Source organism: Neophocaena asiaeorientalis, unplaced genomic scaffold (assembly GCF_003031525.2).
Source record: "Neophocaena asiaeorientalis asiaeorientalis breed wild unplaced genomic scaffold, Neophocaena_asiaeorientalis_V1.1 scaffold44, whole genome shotgun sequence".
NCBI classification, from domain to species: Eukaryota; Metazoa; Chordata; class Mammalia; order Artiodactyla; family Phocoenidae; genus Neophocaena; species Neophocaena asiaeorientalis.
In genome coordinates this window covers 1044365-1070017 of record NW_020173678.1, presented here as the reverse complement: position 1 = coordinate 1070017, position 25653 = coordinate 1044365, and the positions used below count along the sequence as shown (strand labels likewise).

Below are 25653 nucleotides of genomic sequence, written 5' to 3'. Positions count from 1 at the left end.
CAGGGAACCCTGAGGTCTCCCGTGGAGGGCAGTGTGACAAGTGCAGGATGGCATCGACAGGACACTGGACACAGGGGGAGGGGGCGGGTCAGAGAGAATGCCTAGAGGACATGACGACGAAGTGGAATCTGATAACCGCGGGTGAGAGGAGTTGGTGACTTAAGTGCAAACCAGGCCAATTATTTCTGAAGTAAGAGCATCCTGGAGTCTGGGAAAGGGGCTGCGTGTGACTTAGGCCCACCCCCTACCAGCCCAGCTTCCTGTCTCACCCTCCCTCTCAGTTAGGCAACAAGCATTGCCCACACGGAGCTGAAGTCACAGGCACTTGTGTTGAGCGGCAGAAAGGACAAACCCAGGAGGGCTGAGGGGGCACATCCCAGCCCCCCCACCCCGGGGACTGGGGCACAGAGAGCTCTGGTGGTGCCACTCCACACGGGAGGGCTTTGAAAGTCCCGACCACATGCGGGCTCCTCTGAACCAAAGATGCATTGCCTTCAATAGAGTCCCACCCTTACTTGCCTTACGGCTGCCGCTGGGGTTTCTACTGCCAACTCCGTAAGCAGGCTCAGAGCCTCCAGATGTGAGGCCCTGCCAGGAGCGAGTGACCAGACGTGTTCCTCAAAGGAAATGACATCGCGGGGCACCTTTTATAAGGCAGGCCCTGGAGGAGGCGTCTTTGGGTATATTTTTTTCTCATTTGATCCTCATTCAGTATTCGTCTCCTGGGAGGGATGTTTTAATTATCTCCATACTGGAAACTGGCTCAGAGAGGGCACCCAAGCATCAAGGGGTGAACCAGGATTTGAACCCTGCTCTGCGCGTATGTCTTCTGCAGCCCACTGCCTCCCCTCGTGACGCTTACCATCACGTTGGAGGGCGGGGTGACACAAAGGAGCCCACGATGCAACAAGGCCTCTCCTAATTGATATGTTCACCCTCTTCTTTAGAGACGGCACCCGGGACCCTCTTCTGCCCGGCGCACAGCCCGGGGACCCCGAGGGCCGCGAGGACCAAGACCCTGGCGCGGGGCCCGCTGGAGCCGCAGGGCTGCGCCCTGGGAAGGCCCGCGCCCACCCCACATCCCTGCCGGCTGCTCTGAGACGTGCCCGCGGAGCCTCTGCAGAGGCCTCATGGTCCGCCGCGATGGCTCGCCTTAGGGGGACCTCGGAGCCTGCTCCCAGAGCGAAAAGAAGCCCTGACCAGTCCGGCCGCCCGGAGCCGCGGCTGGCGATGTGACTCGCTCCCAGGGCAGGGCGCGCAGACCCCGAGTCGGGGCGATTCGGGGCACGCTCCGGGTCCGGCCCCGCGCGGCACCATGAACGACGACTTCTGCCGGGCGCTGGCGGCCCGCCGGCCCGCGGCGCCCCCCGGCTGCCTGCCGCTGGGCATCGGGCCCCCTCCCCGACCGGCGACCCCGGCCCGCGCCGAGCCTCTGGGCGCCGTGTCCTTCCTGCTGTACCCGGGCGCCGCCCGGCCGCCCTACTGCGACGCCTACGCGGCCGCGTTCCCCGGCGCGCCCTTCCCGGGCGCCCTGGGCGCCTGCCACTACCCCTTCGAGCCCGCCTTCCTCCAGAAGCGGAACGAGCGCGAGCGCCAGCGCGTCCGCTGCGTCAACGAGGGCTACGCGCGCCTCCGCGGCCACCTGCCTGGCGCCCTGGCCGAGAAGCGGCTCAGCAAGGTGGAGACCCTGCGCGCCGCCATCCGCTACATCAAGCACCTGCAGGAACTGCTGCGCGCCGCCCCCGACGGCCCTGGGCCCCGCGAGCCCCGCGGCCGCGCCCCCCTGGCGCCCGACTCGTCCGAGCCGTCGTGCTGCTCTTCCTCGCCCTTCTTCGAGTCGGAGGACTGCAGCCACTGACCGGGATGGGGCCGCCCGGGCTCGGGGTGCTCAAGCGTCCGCGGCACCCTCCCTCCGCCAGCGCCACCACGGCCCCGTCCCTTCCAGCAGGGGCATGAGAGAGGCCAGAGCGGCTGTCGGGGGGCGGCGAGGGCGCGCGCCCCGTCCATGCCGGCCACCCCGGGGTCGGGCTCCGACTGAGCCTCAGCCCCGCGCAGGGAAGGTCGGAGGTGCCCCGGTCGTGGAGGTCCTGCTCCGCCCTCCGTGGCCACGGGCGCAGCCCAGGAGGCGAGTCTGCTCTGGTCCGCACGCCACGCCCCTGCTCTCCACGAGATGGCCTCAGACGCCAGCGTCCGCTTCGAGGACTTGCTTGTCACCTCCCCCACCCCCGCCCCCCAGAGGAGCCCAGAGGGAGAGGCGCAGGCCAGATTCAGCGTGCTTTCAGCCCAGGAGGCGGCGGAGTGCGTGCGTTGGTGGTGCCCTCCGGCTTCCGTAATGGAGGGCCTTACCCACCCCACGCCCCAGTGTGGCCTTTTCCTTCCCCCCATCCCCCCGCCCCTGGGGTGGGTGAGGACTGCGTGTTCCCCCCTCGGACTGTACTCTGTGGGCATGGGGACCGCATGGGTGTACCGGCGCTCTGTTTGCACGACGGGGCTAAATAAAGACGTTGGAAAAAAAAAATTAAAAAAAATAAAGACGTTGGGTTTTGTGATTCCCGGGTGGTTGTCCGCCTTCCCTTCCCTGGTGCCCCTGTCTCCTTCCCACTCAAGCACTTGTGTGGGGTGTTCTGTTAGCTCATGCATTCAACTAACATTTACAGAGAGCTTAGTACATGCCAGGGGCAGTGTGGGGAGGGCACAGAGTCCCAGAGCTAGACACCGTCCCTTGCACAGCTAGGGGCAGGCTGGGGTGGGGGGCGGGGAGAAAGGTGGGCACAGTCAGGAGCCCCCCCCACGGGGCGTAGGCATGGGGTGAGGGTGGAGGATCTTGGCCTGACGGCTGCAGGTAGAGATGTGAGGGAGGGCTGTGGACTCCTACTGAGCTGGACCACCCAGCACCCTTTCTGGACAGTGTCCTGGGCCTGCGGGGAGGGGTGGGTTGAACGTTGACACCAAGGGGCTAGTCTGAAGCCTGAGCTTCAGACTTCGTGAGCTCTCCGTCGCCCCAGCCTAGAACCTTCCATCCTGTCTCCCTCTGCCCCAGCCCAGACCCATGTGTGAGCCCCCAGCCCCGCCCCCAGCCTCCTTGGGGACATACTGGGCTGTCACTGGCTGGACTGGGGAGGAATGACAGCTGCCTGGCCGCGGGAGCTCGGCTGGGCAGCAGAGAGCCCGTGGAGGCTAATTTTACTCGCTGGGAGCAGGGAGAGCGATCCCCGGCCCGCCCCGGCTGGCTCAGCAGGGCAGGCTCGCCCAGGGGCTCAGCTGCCCAGTCCCCAAGGCAGGGGCACTGGGGACTCGGGGAAGAGAGGGCAGCGGGTGGAGAGCAGGAGAGGCTGAGGCTCCGGGAGCCATGGAGCCGTCCTCGCCCCAGGATGAGGGCCTGAGGAAGAAGCAGCCCAAGAAGCCGGTTCCCGAGGTCCTGCCCAGGCCGCCGCGGGCCTTGTTCTGCTTGACTCTCCAGAACCCTGTGAGGAGGGCCTGCATCAGCATCGTGGAATGGAGGTATCTTTCAGGGCCAAGGGGCTGCACGGGGTGTGTGTGTGTGTCAGGGGAGGTGAGGAGCGGGGCTCACAGATCACAGGCTTGGGGGGCCGGAGACCGGGGCCTGGCGATGGAGCAGGGAGCCTTTGCGAAGGAAGCCCTCAACCGAGGAGCAGGGGCCCCCAGGCCTGAGGCCCAGGCCCTGGAGGCAGCCTGAGTGCCTCTGTAGTGTCTCTGGAAGGTGCTGGAAGGTGTGCCCAAATCCCCAGTCCCCAGCGTCGAGGGCTCCTCTCAGCCTCCCTGGGTTATGGGACAGGACTGGGGTGGGGGGAGGCAACAGCGGGCAGGGCGGGGAGGAGAGGTGGGCCTGCACCGAGCTCTGCTGTGACAGCAGGCCTGGGTGGGAGGCACCACGTGGGCACAGGGACATGAGCCCCCTTCTACGTTGGCATTAGCTCTGCGAGGAAGAATGATGAAAATTTCCAGCTTATTTGGGGCAGAGAGGAAGGAGATGCAGAGCGGGGAGGCCATTGTCAAGTGGGTGCTGAGTGAGCTGCTCCGGCATATTTGAAATACTCCTGAAGGGTTTTTGGAAGACCAGGCTCCCACCAGCTGTTCCCTAGAAGAAAGGAGAGTAAGGGAGCCGCAGGGACAAGGAAAACCCAGGCAGAGCTGGAAGGTCTGGGTAGGAATCAGCCCTGCCCCTACGCGGTACCCAGGAGCCTCGTGCCCTCCTGTCTGGGGGTCGGGGGCAGACTTCCCCACCCGTGTCTCTCGCCTGCATCCTGTCCCCTCTCCAGTCCTCTGCCCCGAGGCCGCCTCTCTTCAATCCGCAGAGGAAGGTGGCTGGGAAGGGCGTGGGGTCTCCCTCTAGCCATCTGTACAGGGCATCCCCCAACCACGCACGAAGGGCTCGGGCCTCCCCGCTTCTCCCCCTCAGTGCCCTCCACAGCCGCCCTGTAACGGTCAGCCTCCCCAGAGGCTGTGCTACTCACCAGCAAATCCAGGGAGCCTGGTGGGAGTGCCCTCCGGAAAACGGCTGGCAGGTCCTGTGTGGGTGGGTGCACGGCCCCTCCTCAGGCTGCAGAGTCCAGGTTTCATCCCTCCCGGCCCGCTTCCTGGGGGTGCTTAGCCCAGTCCGCAGCAGCCCCAGCCTCCCTGACTGATTCTGCGAGGATGCCACGGCGTGTCTGGCCGTGGCTCCGCGGAGCGGGGAGAGCCGTGGTCGGTGGAGCTGGGGGGTTGGGGGGATCGGTACTGAGACGGGGGCTTAAGACTCCCCGGGCCTTGAGGCTGAGTAGCCCCCAGCCAGGAGCCAGAGCCTCGTGGTCCCAAAGCGTCTCAGCGGACGCCCCCTGTTGGAGGAGAGGGAGGCGGGTACCCCACAGGAGCCTGGCCCGGGGGTCTGTGCCCTGCAGGAGGGCAACGTGGGCCCATCAGCCTGGCCTTGTAGTCAGTCCAGACAGACCCCCCAGTGCGCTCTTCCCCTTAATCCCGCGAATCCCACGCCTCACTCGAGGGTTCTCCTTAACCCTGCACCAGACCCTTCGAGACCATCATCTTACTCACCATCTTTGCCAACTGTGTGGCCCTGGCCGCGTACCTGCCCATGCCGGAGGACGACAGCAGCGCTCTGAACCTCGGCCTGGTAAGAGGGGTCTTCCCTTCCTTCTGCCGGCCTGCTGCCCAGGCTGCGCGCTGGTAGATGATACTGGAGCTGCAGCCCCCAAGGATACAGACCCCACGTCCCCACCACCTGCAGGACTGGCTGAGGGGCTCAGAGCTTTGCAGGGAAACCTGGCCGGGCTGGGTTCCATTATATCAGTACCGGGCAAGTACCCGCTGTGCCAGGGGCGCTGTGCTGAGCTCCTTACGCCAGTAAGCCATGTCCTCCTCCCCGTGGCCCCTAAACGAGGCTCATTTGACAGATGTGGAAACTGAGGCTCTGTAAGGCCAACGATGGGGGCTGAGTGCTGAGTTCCCTTCCCTGGTTGTAACCCGGGAGGATCTCGCTGCCGTGGAGCTTGCCTTTCCGGGGTGGCCTGACGGAGAGAGAGCACATGTGTTAGAGCCGCACTCCCTCACCCCGGCACCAGTAACGAGTCCACAGGCCAGAAAAGGCCGCGGCTGGAAGGGACTTTCCAGAACCAGGCTGTCCTGGCTCCTCCCCAGCTCACTCTGTTTACGGATGAGAAAACCGAGGCTTAGGGGGGGTAAAAGACGGACCTACCCAAGAGCTAGATCACAATAAAATGCTTGGTGTTTATTAAATGCTTATCAGATGCCAGGTTCTGTGCTAAATAACTTACATTATTGTCTTTTTCACTTCCTGTAACTGCCCCCATGACGTCAGTAACGTTATTAGACCCGTTACAAGACAAGGAAACTGAGGCTCAGGGGGTCACCCCCATGCACGCGTCTTCTCCCAGGGTCTCAGACGCGGGGCTCTGACTTTCAGACCCGGCATGGATAGCTGTGCCACCAATGTGGTGACGGTACAAGGGTCCCTGGGGAAGCCCCTGGAGGTGTTGGGCATTTACCAGGCCCCTGAGGGGACAGGCCGACGGACCTGCCCTTTCGGCACGCTTTTCCTGCACTAACTCTGCGGGGTGGGCGGAAGGAGAACTGTCACGCGTGCGTCCAGGGCCTGGAAGGATGGCATTTGTTTCTGCCTCTGCTTTGCGCTGGTTTCCATAGGAATCTATCTTGAGCGGGGGAGAAGCTGGGATTCTAAGTGTGTGCTTGGCTATAAGCGGAAAAGCTCGGAGAGTGGGAGCCAGAGCAGGCGGGCCCTGCGGTGAGGCAGGTGGGGACGGTGCTCCTTAGAGGCTGAGCCCCATGAGGCCGGTCCCTTGTCTCTGCTCTGGAATCCAGGGGGGCCCTGCATCCACTCCACCCTTTAGGACTTCATATCAGGGGGCTTCGGTTCCATTTCAACTCCTTAAGAAGTTGACTATTTTGGAAAGAAACTCCACCCTCCTTGAAGGTGTAGAATCAGACTTTAGTGGGTATGTCGCCTGCCATCTTGAAACTAAACGGCTACCCTAAAAAGTTCACACGGTGCTGTGTGCTCGCCTTTGGCCTGTGGGCTGAGTGATGGAGTCTTGGGTAAGTTCTAGGGTTCGTAGAGACAGGGTGATGAGTTCCCTGGCAGAACCGGACCGGAAACCTTCCCAAAGTAACGACCATCACGTCAAAGGTCAGAGCTGGATGGGTCGTTGCTCATCGGTGAGGGACCCTTTGTTGTGAAGCCCAGAGAGGGCAGGTGATACTCAAGGTCACACAGCCAGCTCCTAGCTGAGGCCTCCCCGCTTCTCCTTGTAGTTATATGCTGATCTCCACAAAAGCCGGCAAGGGGGAAGGGAGGGCAGTTAGAGCAGGAGGGAGGGAGATGGGGGCTTCCTCTCTTCGTCGCCCTATTGGCCACTTTGTAGGAATCTGAGGAAGGTCTGGGACCCCCCCCAGTCATCCAACAGAACCATGGTTGGGAGAAGGGAGGCCCAAGGACCCACTCTGCACTAACTTTCTTACTTATTTAACAGATGTTTGTCGTGTGCCTGTTACTTCCCTGGCACGTACAGGGGACCTACTTGTGAACCAAACAGACATAATTCCCATCTTGACAGAGATTAATTTATCCAAACAAGCAGTTAAAATGAAATGGGAAACATGCAAGATCTGGTGCACTTAGACGTTGTCCTGGAGGAGAACCTGAGTGAGACGGGGGTGTCAAGGTGGCCCCAGGGGACGGCATGTCTGACCTGAGCCTGGAGGGCAGGGCCGGCTTCACGGGGTGTGACCTGCACTCGGGAGGGCCCTGTGCTCAGGGGGTGATGCTCTGGGGTCGTGGCATCAAAACATCTGATAATTTCATCCTTGAGTCCATGTTTTGTAGGTGAAGTTCAACGGGGACGGGGCACAGGGCCATGGCTCACTCGTGGTCCCGCCTCTGTCACTTCCCACCCCTCCCCTGTCTCTGAGGACAGACTCTCAGCTCAGTCCCCTGGGAGGCCACCTGGCAGAGCCTGGGCGTGGTCCTGGGAGCGTCAGTGTTGGCACACGTGCCCTTCGGTGTGTCAGGACAGCCACGGAGGTGGCTGTCCCCAGCCTGGGCTGACAGCACCATGGCCCATTCAGAGAGGGCCCTGCAGGGTCCGGCTTCCGGCCCACCTCCCTCCCGATGCTCTGTGTCTCCTTGCGGGAGGCCTGTCCACCTTGGGTGGAGGCACTGGGCCCGTGGGAAGGGCCAGGGCATGGCTGGGGGCGGCATGTGCGCTGGGTCATTGAGGGTAGAAGGTAGGTGCCTGGGAGGGTCTGCACCCTCCACAAAACACCAAATAGGCCATAAACCCCACCATGATAGGCTGACAAAGGGAGCGTGGAAGGAAGGCATTTCTGCACCTTTAATGCAGAGGTTGTGAACAAGCGCCGTGCACTTGCGTCTTGCGCTGGGCCGGCCAGTCCTGGAGCGGGTCCCGGATGAGGGTGGGGCACGGAGGAGAGGCTGTCGCAGCCCCGCAGGAGGAGGGCTCTGGGTGAGGGGGCCATGTGGGCAAAGGGCTGGGGGCACGAGGCAGAGAGATGGGCTGGGATTTGGAGCATCTCTCAGGCCATCAGGTAGAACGGGGTGGGGGGAGCGGAAGCAGGGAAAGTGGTGTCCAGTGGAACTGAGGCCCAGGTGACGGTGAAGACGGAGAAGTGGGAGATTTAGGATGGGGGATCTGTGGACTCGGTGCCTGATGGACATGGGGACAGAGCGTGGGGGAGGGGAGGAAGAAGGCGAGGGTGACACTCGGGTTTCAGAGGGGGTGACGGAGCAGATGGTGGTGTCGCTTTCCGAGACAGGCGTTCCTGGGGGAGGAGCAGGCTGGACTGGGGGAGGGGGACGGCGAGGTCAACCCCAGACGGTACAGGTGCAGAGGCCTGCGTCCACCCAGCACGGAGACTTGCAGGTCTGAGCACTGGGCGACAGAAGCTCCCTCACTTTGGGTGACTGCAGACTAGCTGGGGTGAAGGGGGAAAGGTCAGGGGGCAAGAAAGGCTTCCCACAGGGGCCTGGTGTGCAGACTCGAGGCAGCTGGCACCCTCGCTCATGAGAGGGAAGCCTCGACACCTGTCCTGGGAACAATCTCCCCTGGGAGGCAGGGGGCCCCTCCGGGAGCTTTCTCCTCCTTCTCCCCCCGCCCCCTGCCCCAGCTCTCACTGAGGCTGAAAGTTGCATCAGCCTGGCTGGAGAAGCTGATGGTGGTTCAGACAATGGGCTCTGGAGCTGGAGCTGTGAGATCTTGGGCAAGTTACTTAACTTCTCTGTGCCCTCAGTTCCCTCACTTGTAAAATGGGGATAACATCGTAAAGTTCAGAGAAGGTTCTGGGTGAGTCAAGCCCTTATAACTTATGCCACATTGTCTAACGACACAAGGAACCTTTATCATGCGGGGGTCACAGTGCCTCAGCGTGGGCTCCCCAGCCACAAAGCCCCTGGTCACAGAGACCCCAGGTTGTTCCAGAGTCAAAGGGTATAATCCCTAGCAGCTATGACCAAAGGATTATTTCAGACAAAAAATTCTTCTTCACCCCCCCCCACCACCTGTCCCCAATCTCTTTAACCCTTCTCCTCTCCTTCCGACATCCAAGTCATCTGAACGGCTTTCCCGACCCCGCCCCCGGCCCCATCCTCTAGCCAATCATCACCATCGTCATCATCGCCATCATCATCTTCAAACTTGGCTGTCGGGCACCTGCCCCACGCCAGGCGCTGCTCTGACGGCTCTCAGTGCATTACCCCCCTGAATGCCCACCACGGCCTCACAAGGCAGCACTATTTATTATATTTCTCAGATGTATAAACAGGAACAGCGCATGCCCAGTGGACTCCGCGGGCAGACCTGTACCCTCGGTGGGGCATTGGGCGTGGCTCCCTGGACATCAGAAGGGGACACAGGGGGAGAGTGGTCTCTGCTTCCCTGGGGAGTGGCCTGCGGGGGCCGGGTGCCAGGACAGCAGGTCCTGGCCCCTCCCTGCGTGAGACCCCACTTTCTCCCGACTGTGGAGGTGCTGCCCGTCCAGGTCAGGACAGATGCTGAGATCCAGACCCACCCCTACTTGCCCCAGAGAGCAGGCTGCTTTAGGCCTGCAGGACCAGTGGCTAACACAGCTGTCCCAGGGTTCTGCCAGCCGAGTGGAGGCTGGGGACTCCGGTCACAAAGGGGCACCGTGTGTCAGGGAAGCAGGAGGATGGAATAGACCCTGAGCTGCCCCAGGGCCAGCGAAGGGCAGGGAGGTGAAGGCTGAGACCAGCACCCAGGGCGCTGGCCCCCAGCCCAGAAAAGGACCCTGCAAGTCCAGCTCTGCCCCTCGAAGGGCTACCTGCTCCCTGAGGCCAGAAGGAGCCCTGCTCCTGGGGGACCCCCTGACTGAGTTAATTAAAGGAAACCTTTGGGAGGGTCTCCATTCCAGCCTGGGCCAGCCTGAGGGGACCCACGTGGAAAAACAAGGGCCGTGACCAGAGTTACCAGTTCTGGAGACAGGCTAGAAATGATCTATCACTTCGCCCACAAGCTAAAAGTAAAAACTGATTAAAATATAGAAGGAACGCATGTCAGAGGTTAATTCAACGGGTAACGGAACAAGGAGGAGGGTAGAGTTGGCTCAAAGAGAATTTGAGAAACAGGAATCCATGCTATCGGAGAAAAAGTGATAGGCTAGGATTGCCTGCCGGGTGGCACACTGAGCGAGCTGCAGGGCAATGGAAGTGTGGCCATGGGATGACGGTTTCTATCAGGCTGAAATCATTTGTGCTTCTCCTGGGCAGAATCCCGAGACTCAAACAAAGGTACAGCCCCCAGGTCAGTGGTTTTCAGGGAGGGGCGTTTGGCGGTGCCCGGAACTTGGGGAGGAGCCTGTGTCCTGAGCTAGCGTCTAGAGGGCAGAGGCCGGGGATGCTGCTACACCTCCCCCCCTGAAACTCACAGGACAGCCCCGTGCCTGCCAACAAAGAGCTGTCCACCCCCAATACGGGGAGTGCTGAGGCTGAGAAACCCACCCTAGACAACGAAAGACTCCTTGGCCAGACCTGTTAGCAAAGGTTCCAACACAGACGCGGTGCCTGATTTCCGAGTTCTAAATGATTTTTGGTAGCACGGGTCAAGCTAGCCTTGGTGCTGCAGGCGCTGGGAGGCCGGCGGGACTGGATGGGCCTGTCTCTCCTCCGGGGCCTCCCTCCTTCCCTCCCTCCCTCCCAAGCCTGCCTGGCCTCAGACCGCAGCCCCTGCACATTCCTGGGGCTCTGGTTGCTGCTGTCTAAGCCTCTGGCATCCAGGGCGCTGTCTTTTTTTAGGGTCTGGAATGTGCCTGCCGAGGCCACAGCCCACTCCACCTCCCCTCGGAAGGACCCCAGTTCTGGCCTGGCCCGTCAGAGACCCTGGACTTGCAGGGCACAGGTGTCCAAGCTGGGGCCACCGGACAAGCTTCTGGCAAAATGACAGGAGAGCCTGGCTTTTAGGCCCCGCTCGGAGCCTGCCCTCTCCCAGCGAGGGGACTCAGAGTCCCCCCAGGACTGTCGTGGTGACGAGTGTCTGGCAGGCACATGGGGATGGTGGAGTAGGTGGCCCTTCTGTCCCCTCTCTGCCCTCACAGTACTCCTAGCCCACAGCCAAGCCCCTCCGAGCCCAGGCCTGGGGGGCGAGGGACAGGCTCCGATGAGCCCCTCCAGGGGTCCCTGGGTGCCCTTTCTCCCCCTCCCAGCACGGCGTGGTTGAGGCCACGGACCCTGGAGTCACATTATGGCCCTGCCACTCAGAAGCGATCCTGGAGAAATTACTTAACCTCTCTGTGGTTCAGTTTCCTCATCTGTTAAATGGGGGTAAGAATGCCCCCCTTCAGGGTCCCTGTGAGGATGAGCTGTGTGTGTATGGCTAGAACAGGGCCTGGCACACAAGCTTAATGACCCAGAGCTGTTGTCACCACGATTACGCAAGACAGTACCATCTCCCACCCTCTCCCAGGTGGACTCCCCGCTTTCCCTCCTCCGCCATCACCACCCCGCCCCAGGCGAAGGGGCTCCTCCTCTGTGACCCTCAGCTCTGCTGGCTCCCTTTTCTGGACTGCCCCACACGCCTGACCCTCCCGGACCCGTGGGAGCTGGTCTCCATGCGGGAAGACAGGGTGGTGGAGAAGCCCACTCAGACCGCATCCTTTTGGGTGAGAGTTCACTGGGATAAATACAGCCACTTCCCTCACTCCAACAGGTCATTCTCCAGACCTGGAGGCTCAGGTGGCCATGCAGACAGATGCCAGGGCCCGGGACACCTGTGGGCGGTGCAGTCACAGGACGCCAGGCCGGCTTCCCCGAGACGCTGTTGGCCGAGTCGGGCAGGTGGGCTGGAGCCCCACTCCCCTCCAAGCCCCACCTCCCTCAGCTGCACGTAGGAAAAGCAGCAGAGCAGGGGTGAAGCTCAACCCACCACTGGGGTGCCCAAGAAGTACCATCTTTATTCCTAGAAACCAACTTTGTTTGGGTCCTAAGCCCGCATCCCTCTGGGATGGAGAGAACTTCAGTCAGGGCTGTTCTCTGGTCATCCTGCTGTCCCAGCCCCAGGGCTCAGGCAGCACCAAGAAGCAGGGGCTGTAGGGCTTCGCCCAGCCGGGCCGAGGCCATGTTGTTCTGGCCATGTGGTTCCCCAGGCCACCGTCAGCCATCTCCACGTTCAGGAAGCAGGAGGCCTTGGCAAGCCCGTACCCTGCTTTCTCAGGGGTCCTCAGGGCCCCCCTCCCAGACCCAGCCACATCTTCAGGGTGCTATGAGGAAGCAGGCCCAAGGTCGATCTACCCTTGAACCTCCAAACGCTGGGGTGAGTCTCTGTTTTGCTGGGGAGACGCCTCCACCATGCCTCCCACACCAGGGTCGGGCCTCAGGAAACTACCATCTGGGACCTGCCTCCAAACCTCTCCTGAGGCACAGGGCCCAGCATCTGCTTAAGGGGAGAGACAGGGGATGACTCCAGGAGGTAAACAGTCCCTGGCTTGTAAAAGCATCTCATGGCAGCAGTGCCCGCCAGCCTGCTCCGAGCGCTGGCTCTGGGGACCACCACGGGCCACCCCCCTACAGGCACCAGCTCCCCGACCCTCAAACCAACCCACTTTGGCTCATTGAAGCAGACGCGCCTTAAAGAGTTAACAAATAGAGTGGAATGCCACTCCCCTCGCCCCCCAGTAAGATTTGCGCCCTAACAGGCCACAGTGCCTTGACCCTAAGGAAGGAGCTTCAGCCCTGGGATGGGCCGGCCGCCTTCCCAGGACCTGTGACCACAGCTGCCTGTGGCTTCTCTACAGCCCTGCCCCGACCAGCCTGTTAGGGTCTTTCTGTGGACCCTGCAGATCCCAGAGCCCTTCAAGGGGCTGCGGGGGGCTGGGAGGCTGGGGTCCAGGCCAGCTGTCGGGCAAGCCCGAGTGCCCAGGGCAGGAGTGCGGCCCCTCTGCAGTCAGACAGGGAGACTGAGGCCAAGTAGGCCCCCTGGAGGGAGCCCAGCCCACTGCCACGCCCTCCCCACAGAGCCCGGGGCCTGCCAGGGCGGGTGAGCAGTCGGGCCAGGGTGACTGACCCTTGGAGAGAGAGGACTCAGCCCGAAAATAGAGGCAGTGAGCGGGGCGGATGCAGCCTGAGCCCTGCTGTTTCCAGCCCAGGACTTTGGGAGGGTCTGGCTCCAGCGCCCCCAGAAGCAGGCGCAAGGCCTGTGGGTCAGGGTCACGTTCCAGGCCCACCTCCGGCCAAGCGTGGTCCCAGGGTCCCAGTGAGAGGCCTGTCTGTGGAGGGACGTTTGGTAGTTAAGGTCCTTCCTTCTAGGGAGCTGGTATCGGAGCCCTCGCCTCAGAGACAGACAGGTTTTTGGTCCTCCCTCGAGGTCGGGGGGCCGGGGGGCCGGGGCAGGCACGTCTTCCCTGCTCTGGAGCCAGAGCCTGGGGTCTAGCATCCCTTCTCGGGAACAGAGATCGTGAGGCCACACCTGCCTTCGAGGTATGTGGCGGCAGAGGTTAAATTTTCCGTTGTGTATTCATTCAACAAACACTTCTGGAGCACCTACTGTGCGCCAGGCAGTACTGTGTGCCCCAGAGCAGAGCTCTGCAGACAATCTGTGAGGAAAGACCACTTTGTTGCTGTTAAATCTCATCCAGCCGTGGGCTGACCAACTGTCCTCCCACGCGGGACCATGTCACAGCCTGTGCCGTGTGGGACTTACAGCCCACGTTGGTCTGTGACCCACCCACGTGCTTGGAGGGTGTGGCACGTCGCTCTGATGGCTCCCAAATGCTGCTTCTCTGAGCCTCTATGTCGCTCATCCCAGGGTGACGACAGTGGGTCAGCTCCAGGGACACTGACACATCAGACACCCACGTGGCCGGCGTGGTTCTAGACGCTGGTGACACAGCAAAGGCTCTAGACTGTACATTCAGGTCGGGGGGGACAGTCAAAGGAAGGAGAGAAACAGAGCACGGCAAGCAGTGACAGCTGCTGACAAAGAACCCAAGCAGGGGAAGAAGACAGCTGGGGGAGGGGAGGAGGGGTCCGGAGGGCCTCTGGCAACTTTGGGGTTGGGGTCCTAAAGAAAGAAGACAGCAGCCGTGGGGCTGTCTGGGAAGGACCTTCCAGGCAGAGGGAATGGCAAGGGCGAAAGCCCTGAGCCCCAGAGGTCTTTGGGGGTGGGAGGGGAGCCGTGCCCAGGGTAAGCGTCATTGCCTGGTGGGCTGGGGGAGTCCCGCCGCCAGCCCCGCCTTAGCCACCACCAACAGAGACTCAGGGAAGCTGCCCGCGGGTGCCCCTGGCCCCCGCCCAGCTCCCATCGCCGTTGTGGGAATGTCACCTCTTCCGTCCTGTGGCAGAGAAACCAGGGGTACCCCCGCTATTGGGGCCCCCGCTCGTGGTCTCGGGGGGCTGCAGTTTGGCGGAGGGTGGTGGAGAGCAGCACAGTGGTACGGGGACTGCGGGCCACACAGGGGGAGCTCGCCCTGAGGGCTCAGAGGGATCTGGGCAGATGACAGGTCTGCTGGGTGACGGACCTGGGGACACAGGCACAGGGGCCGCTGTGGGCAGGGGCGCTGGGACCGGGGCGGCGGGAGAGCCGGGGCCTGGACATCACACGGGGGCTGTCAGGGGGTCGTGCAGGCGGGGAGGCGTGGGGACACAGGCTGTGCGAGTTTGGGGGACAGGCCGGCCGGTGTGGAGTGCAGGTGGATCCAGCAAATGTTAGGGTGCAGAAAAGCCTGGGCTGGGTGGGTAGAGGTACCCAGGGCAGAGCAACGGGAGGGGTCTGGAAAGACCCCGAGTGTCCCCACTGGGCAACTCAGTGCCATTGGCCAAGACAGAGACCCCTCGGAGGGGCAGGCTCTGGGGCAGGGAGTGTCTGGTTGGGTTAGAGGTGGGCCGGACGGAGCCCAGGCCCGTGAGCCACCCCCAGACAAGACCTCGGACCACAGCTCCGCGAGAACCAGAGCACGCGGTGCGGAAAGGCTGTCACCCCCCGAGCGGCGGGAGGGGCCCGGCGAGGTGGACGCTCCCACACGATGGTCTTCTGTCCTCCGCTGATTCAGGCAGGCAGCAATCGTCACCTCTGTTTTACAGACGAGGAAACCGAGGTTCACAGAGGCTTAGGAACTCGCCCAGGGAAACAGAGCTGCCGAGAGAACCGCTATGCCCCAAACCCCCTGCTTCTCTCTGCCCGCTGGATGGGGGAGCCTAAGGAAGTGGGGATGGGAGATGGGGGGTTGGGAAGGCTGATGACGTGGATCTCGGACAGACAGCCAGCGCCGCCCGCGGCAGCCAGGGAAAGAGCCCAGGCCGGAGGGGCTCGGGGGCCACCTAAGGTGACATTGGTGGCACAGTTTCTGTGACACAGGAAGGAACACGTCCCCCTGCCTCTCCTAGGGCGGGGGCGTGGGGTGTGCACCCACAGGGCTCCCACGCAGTGTGCTCTAATTCCAGGTGCTCCAGGGTCGGGCCGGGGGAGCTATCGGGCCGCGGAACCTGCGGGACCCCAGGGCCCTCGACAAGCCCCCTGGGAGCCAGGTGGCAGCCGGACAGGCAGGGGCAGGTGCAGGCGGCCCTCCGGGTACATGGCCGGCCGCCCGGCCTGTGAGCACAGCAGCTATTTTGGGCCCTGTTTTCCCTCCCCTCAAGCCCACTTCTGCCCTGCCCCTGGGTGGCAGCCACTTGGGCATTTACACACTGACTCCACTTCACTCTGCGCCTCCTGCCTCTCTCCTGATGCTGTGTCTGCCTCCCGGGCAGCCTGCCCTGCGGGGGAATGGATCCCCGCCCCCCTCAGCCCTGCCGTGGCCGTGCTGCACCCACCCCCTGGCAGGGGCCGCCCGGACGCCCTTGGCAGGGCCTCTCCGTGGAGCGATTGCCCCAGTTCCCACCGGTGGCCCTACACAGGCCCTTGAATGGATCGGTGCTGCTTTGCATTCTAACCCTACCTTACTGTTTTCTGGAGGAAGGAGAAAGCTTTGGAATTACAAATTGGTGGAAGGGATTAGGGTCCAGGTTAAGGAAAGCAGGCTTAGCCCATATATGCCTCAGTTTCCCCCTCGACATACAAAGGGAGAGCTTGCTTTCAGGAAAATGCTCTGAATACCAAGTTGGGAGGGTTCTGGGACCAGATCCATAGCAACGAGCCTTTGGCGACCTCTTCCCTTGCTTTCCACATCTACCCACTCGGAAGTTAAAGTAAATTCTCTTCCAGGTCACTAGCGGGGTGGCCCCAATACGGTGATGGCTCTGTGGTGCGCTGGCCCGGTGGTGGTGGGCTTTCTGGGGTGGGTGTGGATGACTGACGGTGACACGGGCTTGGGTTGTGAGGTCCAGAGGACGGTGGTCCAGTCCTCTCTACGTGCTCCTGTGGTCCTGCAGGGCTGCAGCCCGGTCCGGGGCGGGGCGGGCTTGGGGGGGCGGCTCGCTGGTGGGGGCGCGTGTGCAGAGCTCTCAGAAGCCACCAGCCTGGCTGGGATGGCTGCAAGGACAGCAGCGTCAGCCTGGAGCTCTGACAGAGTGACCTGCTTCTCCGGAAATAGCTCTCTCCTGGGCCCAGAGGATGGGGCAGGGTGACCAGGCCGGGATGGGAGGCTGAGAGAGCCGGCCTACAGGGGAGGGCCTGGGGGAGTGGGCAAGGCCTTCTGCAGGGGGCCTCGTCCAGGCACAGTGACCCCTGACACCCGCCCGGCGTGTCGGTGCTTGTGCCCTTTAAGTGGCTGCCTGCAGGCCGCAGCGGGTGTGGGCAGCTGGGGTGGGCCAGGGTTACAGAAAAGTACATGAGAGGTAAGACCTTGACCAGCCGGGAGGCCCGAGGACTGTCCCCCACCTCCTACTGTGAGTCGTCGGAATGAGGGAGAAGAAAGCCGCCCAAACAAGAGCCATCTGGGGGCCTTCACTCTGGGGGCTGCCCTGACCGTTCATTCATTCGTCCAGTTCTAAGCCTGAGAAGTGAAGCCATTAAAAAAAATAACAAAAACCCCACACCTCATGAAGTTTATACTGTAGTGCGTAAGATAGGAAATGAACCAGACGGAAGTATATGTGGCATTTCCAGCTAGGGATAAGCTAAGAAGACAAAGTGGGAGGAGGAACACAACATAGCGGAGGCCCCCTGGGGAGGGACCACCCACGGGGGGCGGGGAGGGAGGGAGGGAGGGAGCTGGCGGTGCGGGATGCCGAGGACAGGCCGCAGAGCGGTGGAGCCGGGTGCGGAGGTAGTGGAGCCGCGGTGTGACTGCCTCGCCCCGCAGGAGAAGCTGGAGTACTTCTTCCTCATCGTCTTCTCCATTGAGGCCGCCATGAAGATCATTGCCTACGGCTTCCTGTTCCACCAGGACGCCTACCTGCGCAGCGGCTGGAACGTGCTGGACTTTATCATCGTATTCCTGGGGTGAGTGAGGCCCGGGGGTGCGGCTGAGCTCAGGGGGCTGCCCGAGGGCCCGGAGGCAGGTGCAGCAGTGCAGGGGTGTGGGCTCGGCTCACACCCTCCCCAGCCAGGCACTGCCAGTCTCCTTATTCTCTCTCTCTCTCTTTTTTTAAAAAATAAATTTATTTATTTTTGGCTGCGCTGGGTCTCTGTTGCTGCGCGCGGGCTTTCTCTAGTTGCGGCGAGCGGGGGCTGCTCTTTGTTGTGGAGCACGGACTCCAGGCGCACAGGCTTCAGTAGTTGTGGCACGTGGGCTCAGTAGTTGTGGCTCGCGGGCTCTAGAGCACAGGCTCAGTAGTTGTGGCACATGGGCTTAGGTGCTCCGCAGCATGTGGGATCTTCCAGGACCAGGGCTCGAACCCGTGTGCCCTGCATCGGCAGGCGGATTCTTAACCGCTGCACCACCAGGGAATTCCCTCCTTATTCTCTTCACACAAAACTGGAAACGTGTGAGTGGCTCCAGTGCCCAGCAGTTTCTGGACGTTCATAAACTTCTCATGCTTTATTATCATCTATTCATTTATTCCATGGACCTGTGTTGAGCACCTGTTATTTGGGTCCATGAGAAAAGACGTTTAATAACCCGTAGGAGCCTGCTTGGGCTGCCGTAACAAGACGCCACAGACTGGGGGCTGAGACCAGAAAAATGTATTTTCTCCAGAATGTATGTTCTGGAGTCTGGAAGTCCAAGATCAAGGTGTGGCCAGGTCTGGATTCTCCTGAGGCCTCCCTCCTTGGCTTGCTGACGGCCGCCTTCTCGCTGTGTCCCCACGTGGTCTTTCCTCCATCCACACGCACCCTTGGTGTGCGCCCAAGTTCCCTCTTCTTCCAAGGACACCAGTCAGATTGAATTAGGGCCCGCCTGAACAGCCTCGTTTTCACTGAATCACCGCTTTAAAGGTCCTATCTCCAAATACTGCCACATTCTGAGGCCCCAAAAGTTAGGGCTTCAACGTATGAATTTGGAGTCGGGGGGAGCGTGGTTGAGCCCGTAACGTAAGATTTGGTAGCCACGACCTAATTATAACAGCAGCGTTTATCGTACACTTACTATGTGCTTTACATGTACCATCTCATTTGATTCTCCCAACAATCCTCTTATTTTCTCCATTTAAGGAAGGTAAGGCGCAGAGAAGTCAAGCAACCCACCCAAAGTCACACAGCCAGCCAGTGGCGGTGCCAGGATTTAAACCAAGGCACTCTTGCTCCAGAGCCTGCCCTTAACCACTAGGCTGCCCTTCCACTCAATAAAAATTATATTCCTAATCTACTAATTGCCGAGTGCTGCTTTAGGTACAACAGGGCAAAGAGAATTCTGTGAATCAGCTTCTGCCCTTGACGGACTGCCTGGCTGGAGGCCACGAGTCTGTGCAGGACAAGGCCACACAGCGCACCGTTGTTTCACACGCGGCGCAGCCCGGGGGGTTCAGATGTCAACGGAAGGATTCCTAAAGAAGGACTTGAGATGGACCTCAAAGGATAACGGCAATCTGAGCACACTGAGAGCAGGAAGGACCATAAAGGGGCTTTGTCAGAAATGCAGTGAAGGAGAGCTCGACGGAGAACCAGCTCCGGGCTCTCTCCTCCGCGTTCCCCCTTCCTCCAAGCGCGAGTGTGGGCTGCTGGAACCCTCCACCCACCACGGGGTGTGCTCAGCCCCCGGCCTGACCGTAGCTGCCCGTGGCGCCAGTATCTCAGCCCCCTCCAGGACCCAGAGTGGCCATCACAAATGGACCCGACACTCTTCTTACTGAGCCTGAACGTGGCCTCAGGATTTTTTCTAAAATTCCCCAGATGGGCGTCACCAAAGCAGAGGTGCTAGCGGCTGATGAACTGTACCTTGCCTCCTGCCCCCCATCTTTCCACGGGTACCTTGAGCATGGATGGGACACGGGGTCCCTGACCCCCGGGCCGGAGGCTTAGCTGACCGCTGGGCCGCCTTCCTTCCCTCTCGTCCTCCTCAGGGTCTTCACCGCGATTCTGGAGCAGGTCAACGTCATCCAGACCAACACAGCCCCGATGAGCAGCAAAGGCGCCGGCTTGGACGTCAAGGCTCTGAGGGCCTTCCGCGTGCTCAGACCGCTCCGGCTGGTGTCCGGGGTGCCCAGTGGGTGGCAGAGCCCCTCCCCCTCGCCCCAGTCCTGGGCCCCCTCCTACCCTGGTGTGGAGGAGGCTCCGAGGGAGGGCCAGGAGACCAAGAGGGGGGCTAAGTCGTCCTTCTCCCCCTGCCCTCACGCCCCCCAGGCCTGCAGGTGGTCCTCAACTCCGTCTTCAAGGCCATGCAGCCCCTGTTCCACATCGCCCTGCTTGTACTCTTCATGGCCATCATCTACGCCATCATCGGGCTGGAGCTCTTCAAGGGCAAGATGCACAAGACCTGCTACTTCATCGGGACGGGTGAGCTTCCGGGCCGGGGTGTCGGGAAGGTCTGGGGACGTCTTGAGAGGGGGATTCACCCAGCCGTGGAGAAGCCCCAGGACTAGGTCATTGCTTCCCCCATCCACTGACCTTGGGGATGGGTTTCTCCTGGACAAGGGAGATTGGGCGGGAAACAGCTCTGCTGGGGTCAGGGGGCAAGGGGGGTGAACGGTCAGGTTCTTCCTCTGAGCACCCCTGCCCCACATAAGGCTGGTGCCCTTGGGCTTTCTGGCCACTTGTGGATTTACACGTAGGCTCAGGATCAGCCCGAATTTCTGTCTGTACTTGCCTTGTAGCTGGAGTCTTAGCTTTTAGTCCAGGGCCCACAGGGTGGGGTCTGAATGGGACTCAGGAAGCACCTAACGGCCGAACGGCCCCTGGTCAGAGATGAGCTACCTTGGGGCCTGGATGAACTTGAGCTACACCTTCTAAACCAGCATCTCTCAAACTGCCTGCTCTCAGGACCCCTTTGGGGGATTTCCCTGGTGGTCCAGTGGTTAAGACCCCACATTTTTACTGCCGAGGGCGTGGGTTAAATCCCAGGTCAGGGAACTAAGATCCTGCGTGCCGTGTGGCCAAAAAAAAAATTTTTAATTAAAAAAAAAAAAAAGACCCCTTTGCACTCTTCAAAATTATTGAGGGTCCCAAAGAGTTTTTGTTTATATAGATTTTGTCTGTTGATGTGTACGGTGTTGGGAATGAAAACCGAGAAAAATGTCATAGTATTAATTTATTAACTCGTTTTAAAAAGAACAGTAATAGACCACTTACATACTAACATAAATAATATACTTTTTCAAAGTTGAAAAAAATTACTGAAAAATAATTTTATTTTTCCAAACCAAACCAAAAATGTTTGGCAACAAGAGTGGTACCGTTTTACATGTTCTCTGGACCTCTTTACTGACCTGGCTTAGCGGATGTCGGCCGAGTTCTCCCATCGCTGCATTCGGTCTGTTGCGACATCACATGTGACATGGATCTGGAAAACTCCGCCCCTACATCTGTTCAAAGAATGAGAAACGAGGGGGCACATAGAGTCTGGGCATTTTTTTTTTTTTTTGCGGTACGTGGGCCTCTCACTGTTGTGGCCTCTCCCGTTGCGGAGCACAGGCTCCGGACGCACAGGCTCAGCGGCCATGGCTCACGGGCCCAGCCGCTCCACGCATGTGGGAGCTTCCCAGACCGGGGCACGAACCCGCATCCCCTGCATCGGCAGGCGGACTCCCAACCGCTGCGCCACCTGGGAAGCCCCTGGGCATTTTGATGAAAGGATGGACCGCACTCCCGGGTCCCCGCTCTCAGGTAGCAGTGGTTTGCTGGTCCTCAGCTTCCCCGGGCCGAGTGCCGCTGACACTGGGGGTGCAGGAACAGGACCCAGCACAAGACAGAGGTGACCTCTGTTAGGACAAGCCCCTAACTCGGTGGTGGAGACCTGCAGAGTCTTGGGGGACCCTCCCCACTTCCCTGCGCTCGCCTAAGGGGATGGCAGCCCAGCTCCAATGACAGCTCTCACGGCGTTTTCGCTGGGCTTGTTCCTAACCTGCTCCGTCTCAGCCTCCTCCTGTCCCCATGCCGATCTCTGGTCTCTCATCGGCATTATCAGGGCAGAGAGGAGGGGGCTTTCTAGCACAACCTTCAAACGAAATTCGAGGGTCTCGCCTGCTGTTCACACGAGGTCTTGCCCAGTGCTGACCAGTAGCGCTCCCAAGCCCCTCTGGGATGGGGGCTACCCAGCTGCGAGGGGCTGGGGACCACACGCCAAGCTCAGGACCATCTGTGCCCCCCGTCCCATTCCTGAGGATTGAGCCCCCTGGTAACAAGGTTAAGGAAAGCCACTCGATCTCTCACAGTCTGACCTCTCTGAACACAAGAGGAGACCAAACCTACCCAGGGGAACAGGGGACCGAGACATCACCCAAATTTCAGGCTTTAGAGACAACAAGAGCACCATTCAGGGGCTCCCTGGATGCTAAGGCCTGCTGGGGATCCCCCGCTAGGAGCAGACCCACCCCCAGTCCAGCGCATCCCAGCATCGGGGCACATCCCCACTTCTGTATCCCAGACAGAGCTCTCAAGCCGGAGCGTGAGGCCCGGCCCACACCTCCGCCCCCGCCGGGCTGCTGCCTCCTTTTACAAAGCTCTATGGGTACAAACGATACATCACATCTGCTTCATCGGTTGTAGTCCATAGAAGCCGTGCCTCCAGTGAGGCCCTAGGCCCGAGCTCCTGCCTGCAGACGCCTGTGTCCCTGTCCGTATCCATGTATCCGTATCCGTATCCATATCCGTGCCCCCCATGGTCTGCACCACACTCTCCCAGCAAGGCCGCCTCCCCGACTTTAGTCTGACGTTGAGACCCGCACCCTGCTGCCCCTCTTACTGCCCCTGCGCCGGTGCTTACCCCCCGCCCGCCCACAGACATCGTGGCCACGGTGGAGAACGAGAAGCCGTCGCCCTGCGCCCGGACGGGGTCAGGGCGCCGCTGCACCATGAACGGCAGCGAGTGCCGGGGCGGCTGGCCAGGCCCCAACCACGGCATCACCCACTTCGACAGCTTCGGCTTCTCCATGCTCACCGTGTACCAGTGCATCACCATGGAGGGCTGGACCGACGTCCTCTACTGGGTGGGTCTGGGCCCGAGCCCGCCGGCTGTCTCCCCAGCACAGGCTCGCCGGGAGCGGGTGGGGGTCTTGCCGCTTCTCCTCGTCCCTCCCCGGGGAGCCCTTCTGGGCCTCAGGTGTGCGTCCTAGCACCCTTGGGGGAGGCCGAGGTACCACCTGTGTCCGCAGTCCCAAGAGCAGGTGAGGGACGGAAACCCGGAGCTCGGCGGGTTCTGGTCTCATGTCCTAACTTGTCCCTAAGCCTGGCTGTGAGTGACTTGGTGCCGTTGGTGTGGAATCTCAGAGTTCCTGAGGAAGGAAGGGCCCTTTGAGTCTCTCTTCTTGCTGCTGGGCAAGATTGCTTTCCCATAAAAATATGATTGGATATCAGGTTCCTCGTCTATAAAATAAAAATGCTATAACACTCCATCTCAGGGTAGTCACGATGGTTAGTGGGGGCACTAACTGAATTACCGCAGTGCGGGCACCTAGTGCCGTACAAGTTCTCTTGCTGGAGAACGTTACTTGTTTGGTGATACAAGAGTTAGGCTGCATTTCTTTTTTGATCCTCCAACAGTGGGAGGCATTGATCCCATTTTCCGGATAAGGAAACCGAGGCTCAGGGACGTTCGGTAACTTGGCCGCTGTTGGACTAGTGAGCGACACGGCCGAGAATTGACCTCTAACCATCCGGCTCCAACCCCGGAGCTTGGCCGCGGGTTGACACTACCTATGGGGGACGCTTGTAAACCCATCAAATGCTTTGCAAATATAAAGGATTAGTGTGAGTAGCTCTCGTAAACTCAGATTATGGGAGCCAATTATTAAACGTTTCAAAGGACGGTCACGCGTGTTGTTTCACCCGTGACCAGCCTGTGAGGAGCGAGCTCACATGATCAGCTTAGGAGGCAGACGGAACGATGCTCAGAGATGCTAGAGCCTCATCCAGGGTCACAGGCGTGCTTCCCGAGGAAGCCGGCCAAGCGCAGGCCAAGACTTTTTAGTGCTTCTTCCACTGTGAGGGATCTCGGTTGTAAAGAGGCCAACTGGAGGTGGCCGGCATGACAGGGTCAGGCAGGGAGCCCGGGGACCGGAGGGAGGCAGGGCTCAGTCTCACTGGCCGGTAGCCATCAGCAAGGCCCAGTCCCAGGTCCTCAGGCTAGAAGAGGCTTCCTCTCTGGACCCATATGGCCTCTTTCCTTGCCCCCACCGTCGGATGCAGTGCGTGGGCCAGCTTGACAAGGGGGCCTAAGCCCTCACGTCGGGGATGGGGCTCACACCTGCGTCTGGACCAGGTCAACGATGCCATTGGGAATGAGTGGCCCTGGATCTACTTTGTCACCCTGATCCTGCTGGGCTCCTTCTTCATCCTCAACTTGGTGCTGGGCGTCCTGAGCGGGTAAGGGGCTCAAAGACAGCTGGGAGAGAGGGGAGGAAGAAGGAGGGGCGGGGAAAGGAGGGGGAGGGGAAGGAGGGGAGGCAGTGGGCAGGGAGATGTGGCTTAGAACCCCCGCTCATCCCTGGCTCCCCTTTAGCCAGTAGCATGCTTCCTGTTAGCCAGGAAGAGAACAGATGCAGGCAGGAGCCCCTCCAGTCTTCACCTTTCTCCCTTCTCCTCAAGCCTTATCCCATCCTCGCTTCCTTCTGTCCACGTGAAGCCCTGAGACCCCAGCCTCCTGTCCGTGGAGGTGCTTGGGCTGAAGCTCGGCACTGAGCATGGCCTTCGGGCTAAGCACACAGACTCTGGAGCAAGAGGCCCAAGTTTAAACCCTTGCACTGCTGTTTGGTGGCTGTGTGACCTTTGACTAATTACCTAACCTCTCTGTGCCTCATGAGCCACATCTGCCACATAGGAATAATTTCAGTGTCTGTTTCACAGGGCTGTGGGGAGGATTAAATGAGTTAATACCTGTAAAGTACTTAGAATGGAGGCCAGCACATCAGAAGTGCTAAGTACTCATGGTCATTATTTCTCTGTGACGGCTCCACCCAGCTACGGTGGGCAGCCTGGAAGTGGCCATCGGCCCCGTTGTGCCCACCGCAAGAGCTTCCCTCCAGGCACCCTGGACATAGAATTCAGGGGGTCCATGGACTAGGGTAGGAAGAACTTGCCTTTATTTCTTTGAGTCTAACTGAAAGGCAGCGCTTCCTTCCGTGACGTGGTACCAGCTCTGCCCATGACTTGTCCCAACAGCAATCCCTTGTCATATCACAGGTGTTGCAAATATCACTACTTCTAAATTATGACAGTTAGACCGTGCCTGGTCTTGCTGGTTAATGATTCAATAAAGAAGCATATGTGTTACTTCATCACCACTTTATAGTCCAACAACTATGCTTTAACTCCTCGGTTCCTTTGTCGAGCCATGGTTTCATTTGGAGCATTTTACAGCGCTGTTCTGAGGAGCGACCCATAGGTTCGTGGGACCCCCAAAGGGGCCAGGGCTCAAAATGGTCAAGAGCCCCTCCTGGACCCTGCCCTGGGCAGCGCTGAGGGTGCAGGCGGTGAGAGCCGACCCTGCTGCCCCCCGCCCGCCCCTCGGAGCCCAGTGAGGGCGGACCGGGCTGGATTCCCCTCCTCACCCTGCGTGGGGGCCCAGGGCTCCCCCTGCTGCTCTGAGCCCTCGCTGACCCTCGGGTCCTTTCCTTCCCTTGTGCTGTCTGGTTTCTTCCAGGCCAGGAGCATGTCCCCCAGGCCTTAAGTCTGTAAGCAGAGCTGAATTCCTCAGGCAGCCTAAAGGGTCGGGGCAGCACGGAAAATCGGAGGGTCCATGGCAATTCTGTCAGGGCAATGCACGGCCATGTCATTAACCCCTATGTCCAAGGTCACCCAAGACAAGGCGGGAGAAATGAGATGGGAGGAAAAGAAGGAACGGGGCGGAGGGGGGGGCCCTGGAGGGCGGGGCTGGTGAGGGGGAGAGGGCTGCCCCTCAGCCTCCCTAAAGGGCCCCGGACCCCAGGCAACACTGGGCCGGGGGCGGGGGGGCACGTCCAGCCACAGAACGGGCTCCCTCGCCCCAGGAAGCTGCGTTCTTCCTCCCCCTTCCCCGCCCCATTGCAGGGAATTCACCAAGGAGCGGGAGAAGGCCAAGTCCAGGGGAACCTTCCAGAAGCTGCGGGAGAAGCAGCAGCTGGATGAGGACCTCCGGGGCTACTTGAGCTGGATCACGCAGGGCGAGGTCATGGATGTGGACGACTTGAGA

At 60.6% G+C, this 25653-nt stretch overlaps 2 protein-coding genes across 2 annotated transcripts in view; both read left to right on the top strand.

Annotated features, from left to right (window-relative positions):
* The first annotated feature begins 1315 nt into the window (after nt 1–1315).
* Nucleotides 1316–1858, top strand: ASCL5 (achaete-scute family bHLH transcription factor 5). Its single transcript, XM_024749658.1, has one exon. The coding sequence runs from the start codon at nt 1316–1318 to the stop codon at nt 1856–1858; it is 543 nt and encodes a 180-aa protein (XP_024605426.1).
* A 1491-nt stretch (nt 1859–3349) lies between these two features.
* Nucleotides 3350–25653, top strand: part of CACNA1S (calcium voltage-gated channel subunit alpha1 S) — a 60539-nt gene continuing 38235 nt past the window's right edge. Inside the window, exons 1-8 of the mRNA XM_024749656.1 lie at nt 3350–3501; nt 5023–5128; nt 17254–17393; nt 19394–19536; nt 19674–19826; nt 22269–22474; nt 23746–23849; nt 25512–25653. Coding sequence (XP_024605424.1) covers nt 3350–3501; nt 5023–5128; nt 17254–17393; nt 19394–19536; nt 19674–19826; nt 22269–22474; nt 23746–23849; nt 25512–25653 — 1146 coding nt within the window. The remainder of the gene's footprint in view (nt 3502–5022; nt 5129–17253; nt 17394–19393; nt 19537–19673; nt 19827–22268; nt 22475–23745; nt 23850–25511) is intronic.

Coding starts and splice junctions, on each gene's coding strand:
- ASCL5 (XM_024749658.1), top strand. CDS start 1,316: ATGAACGACGACTTCTGCCGGGCGCTGGCGGCCCGCCGGCCCGCGGCG.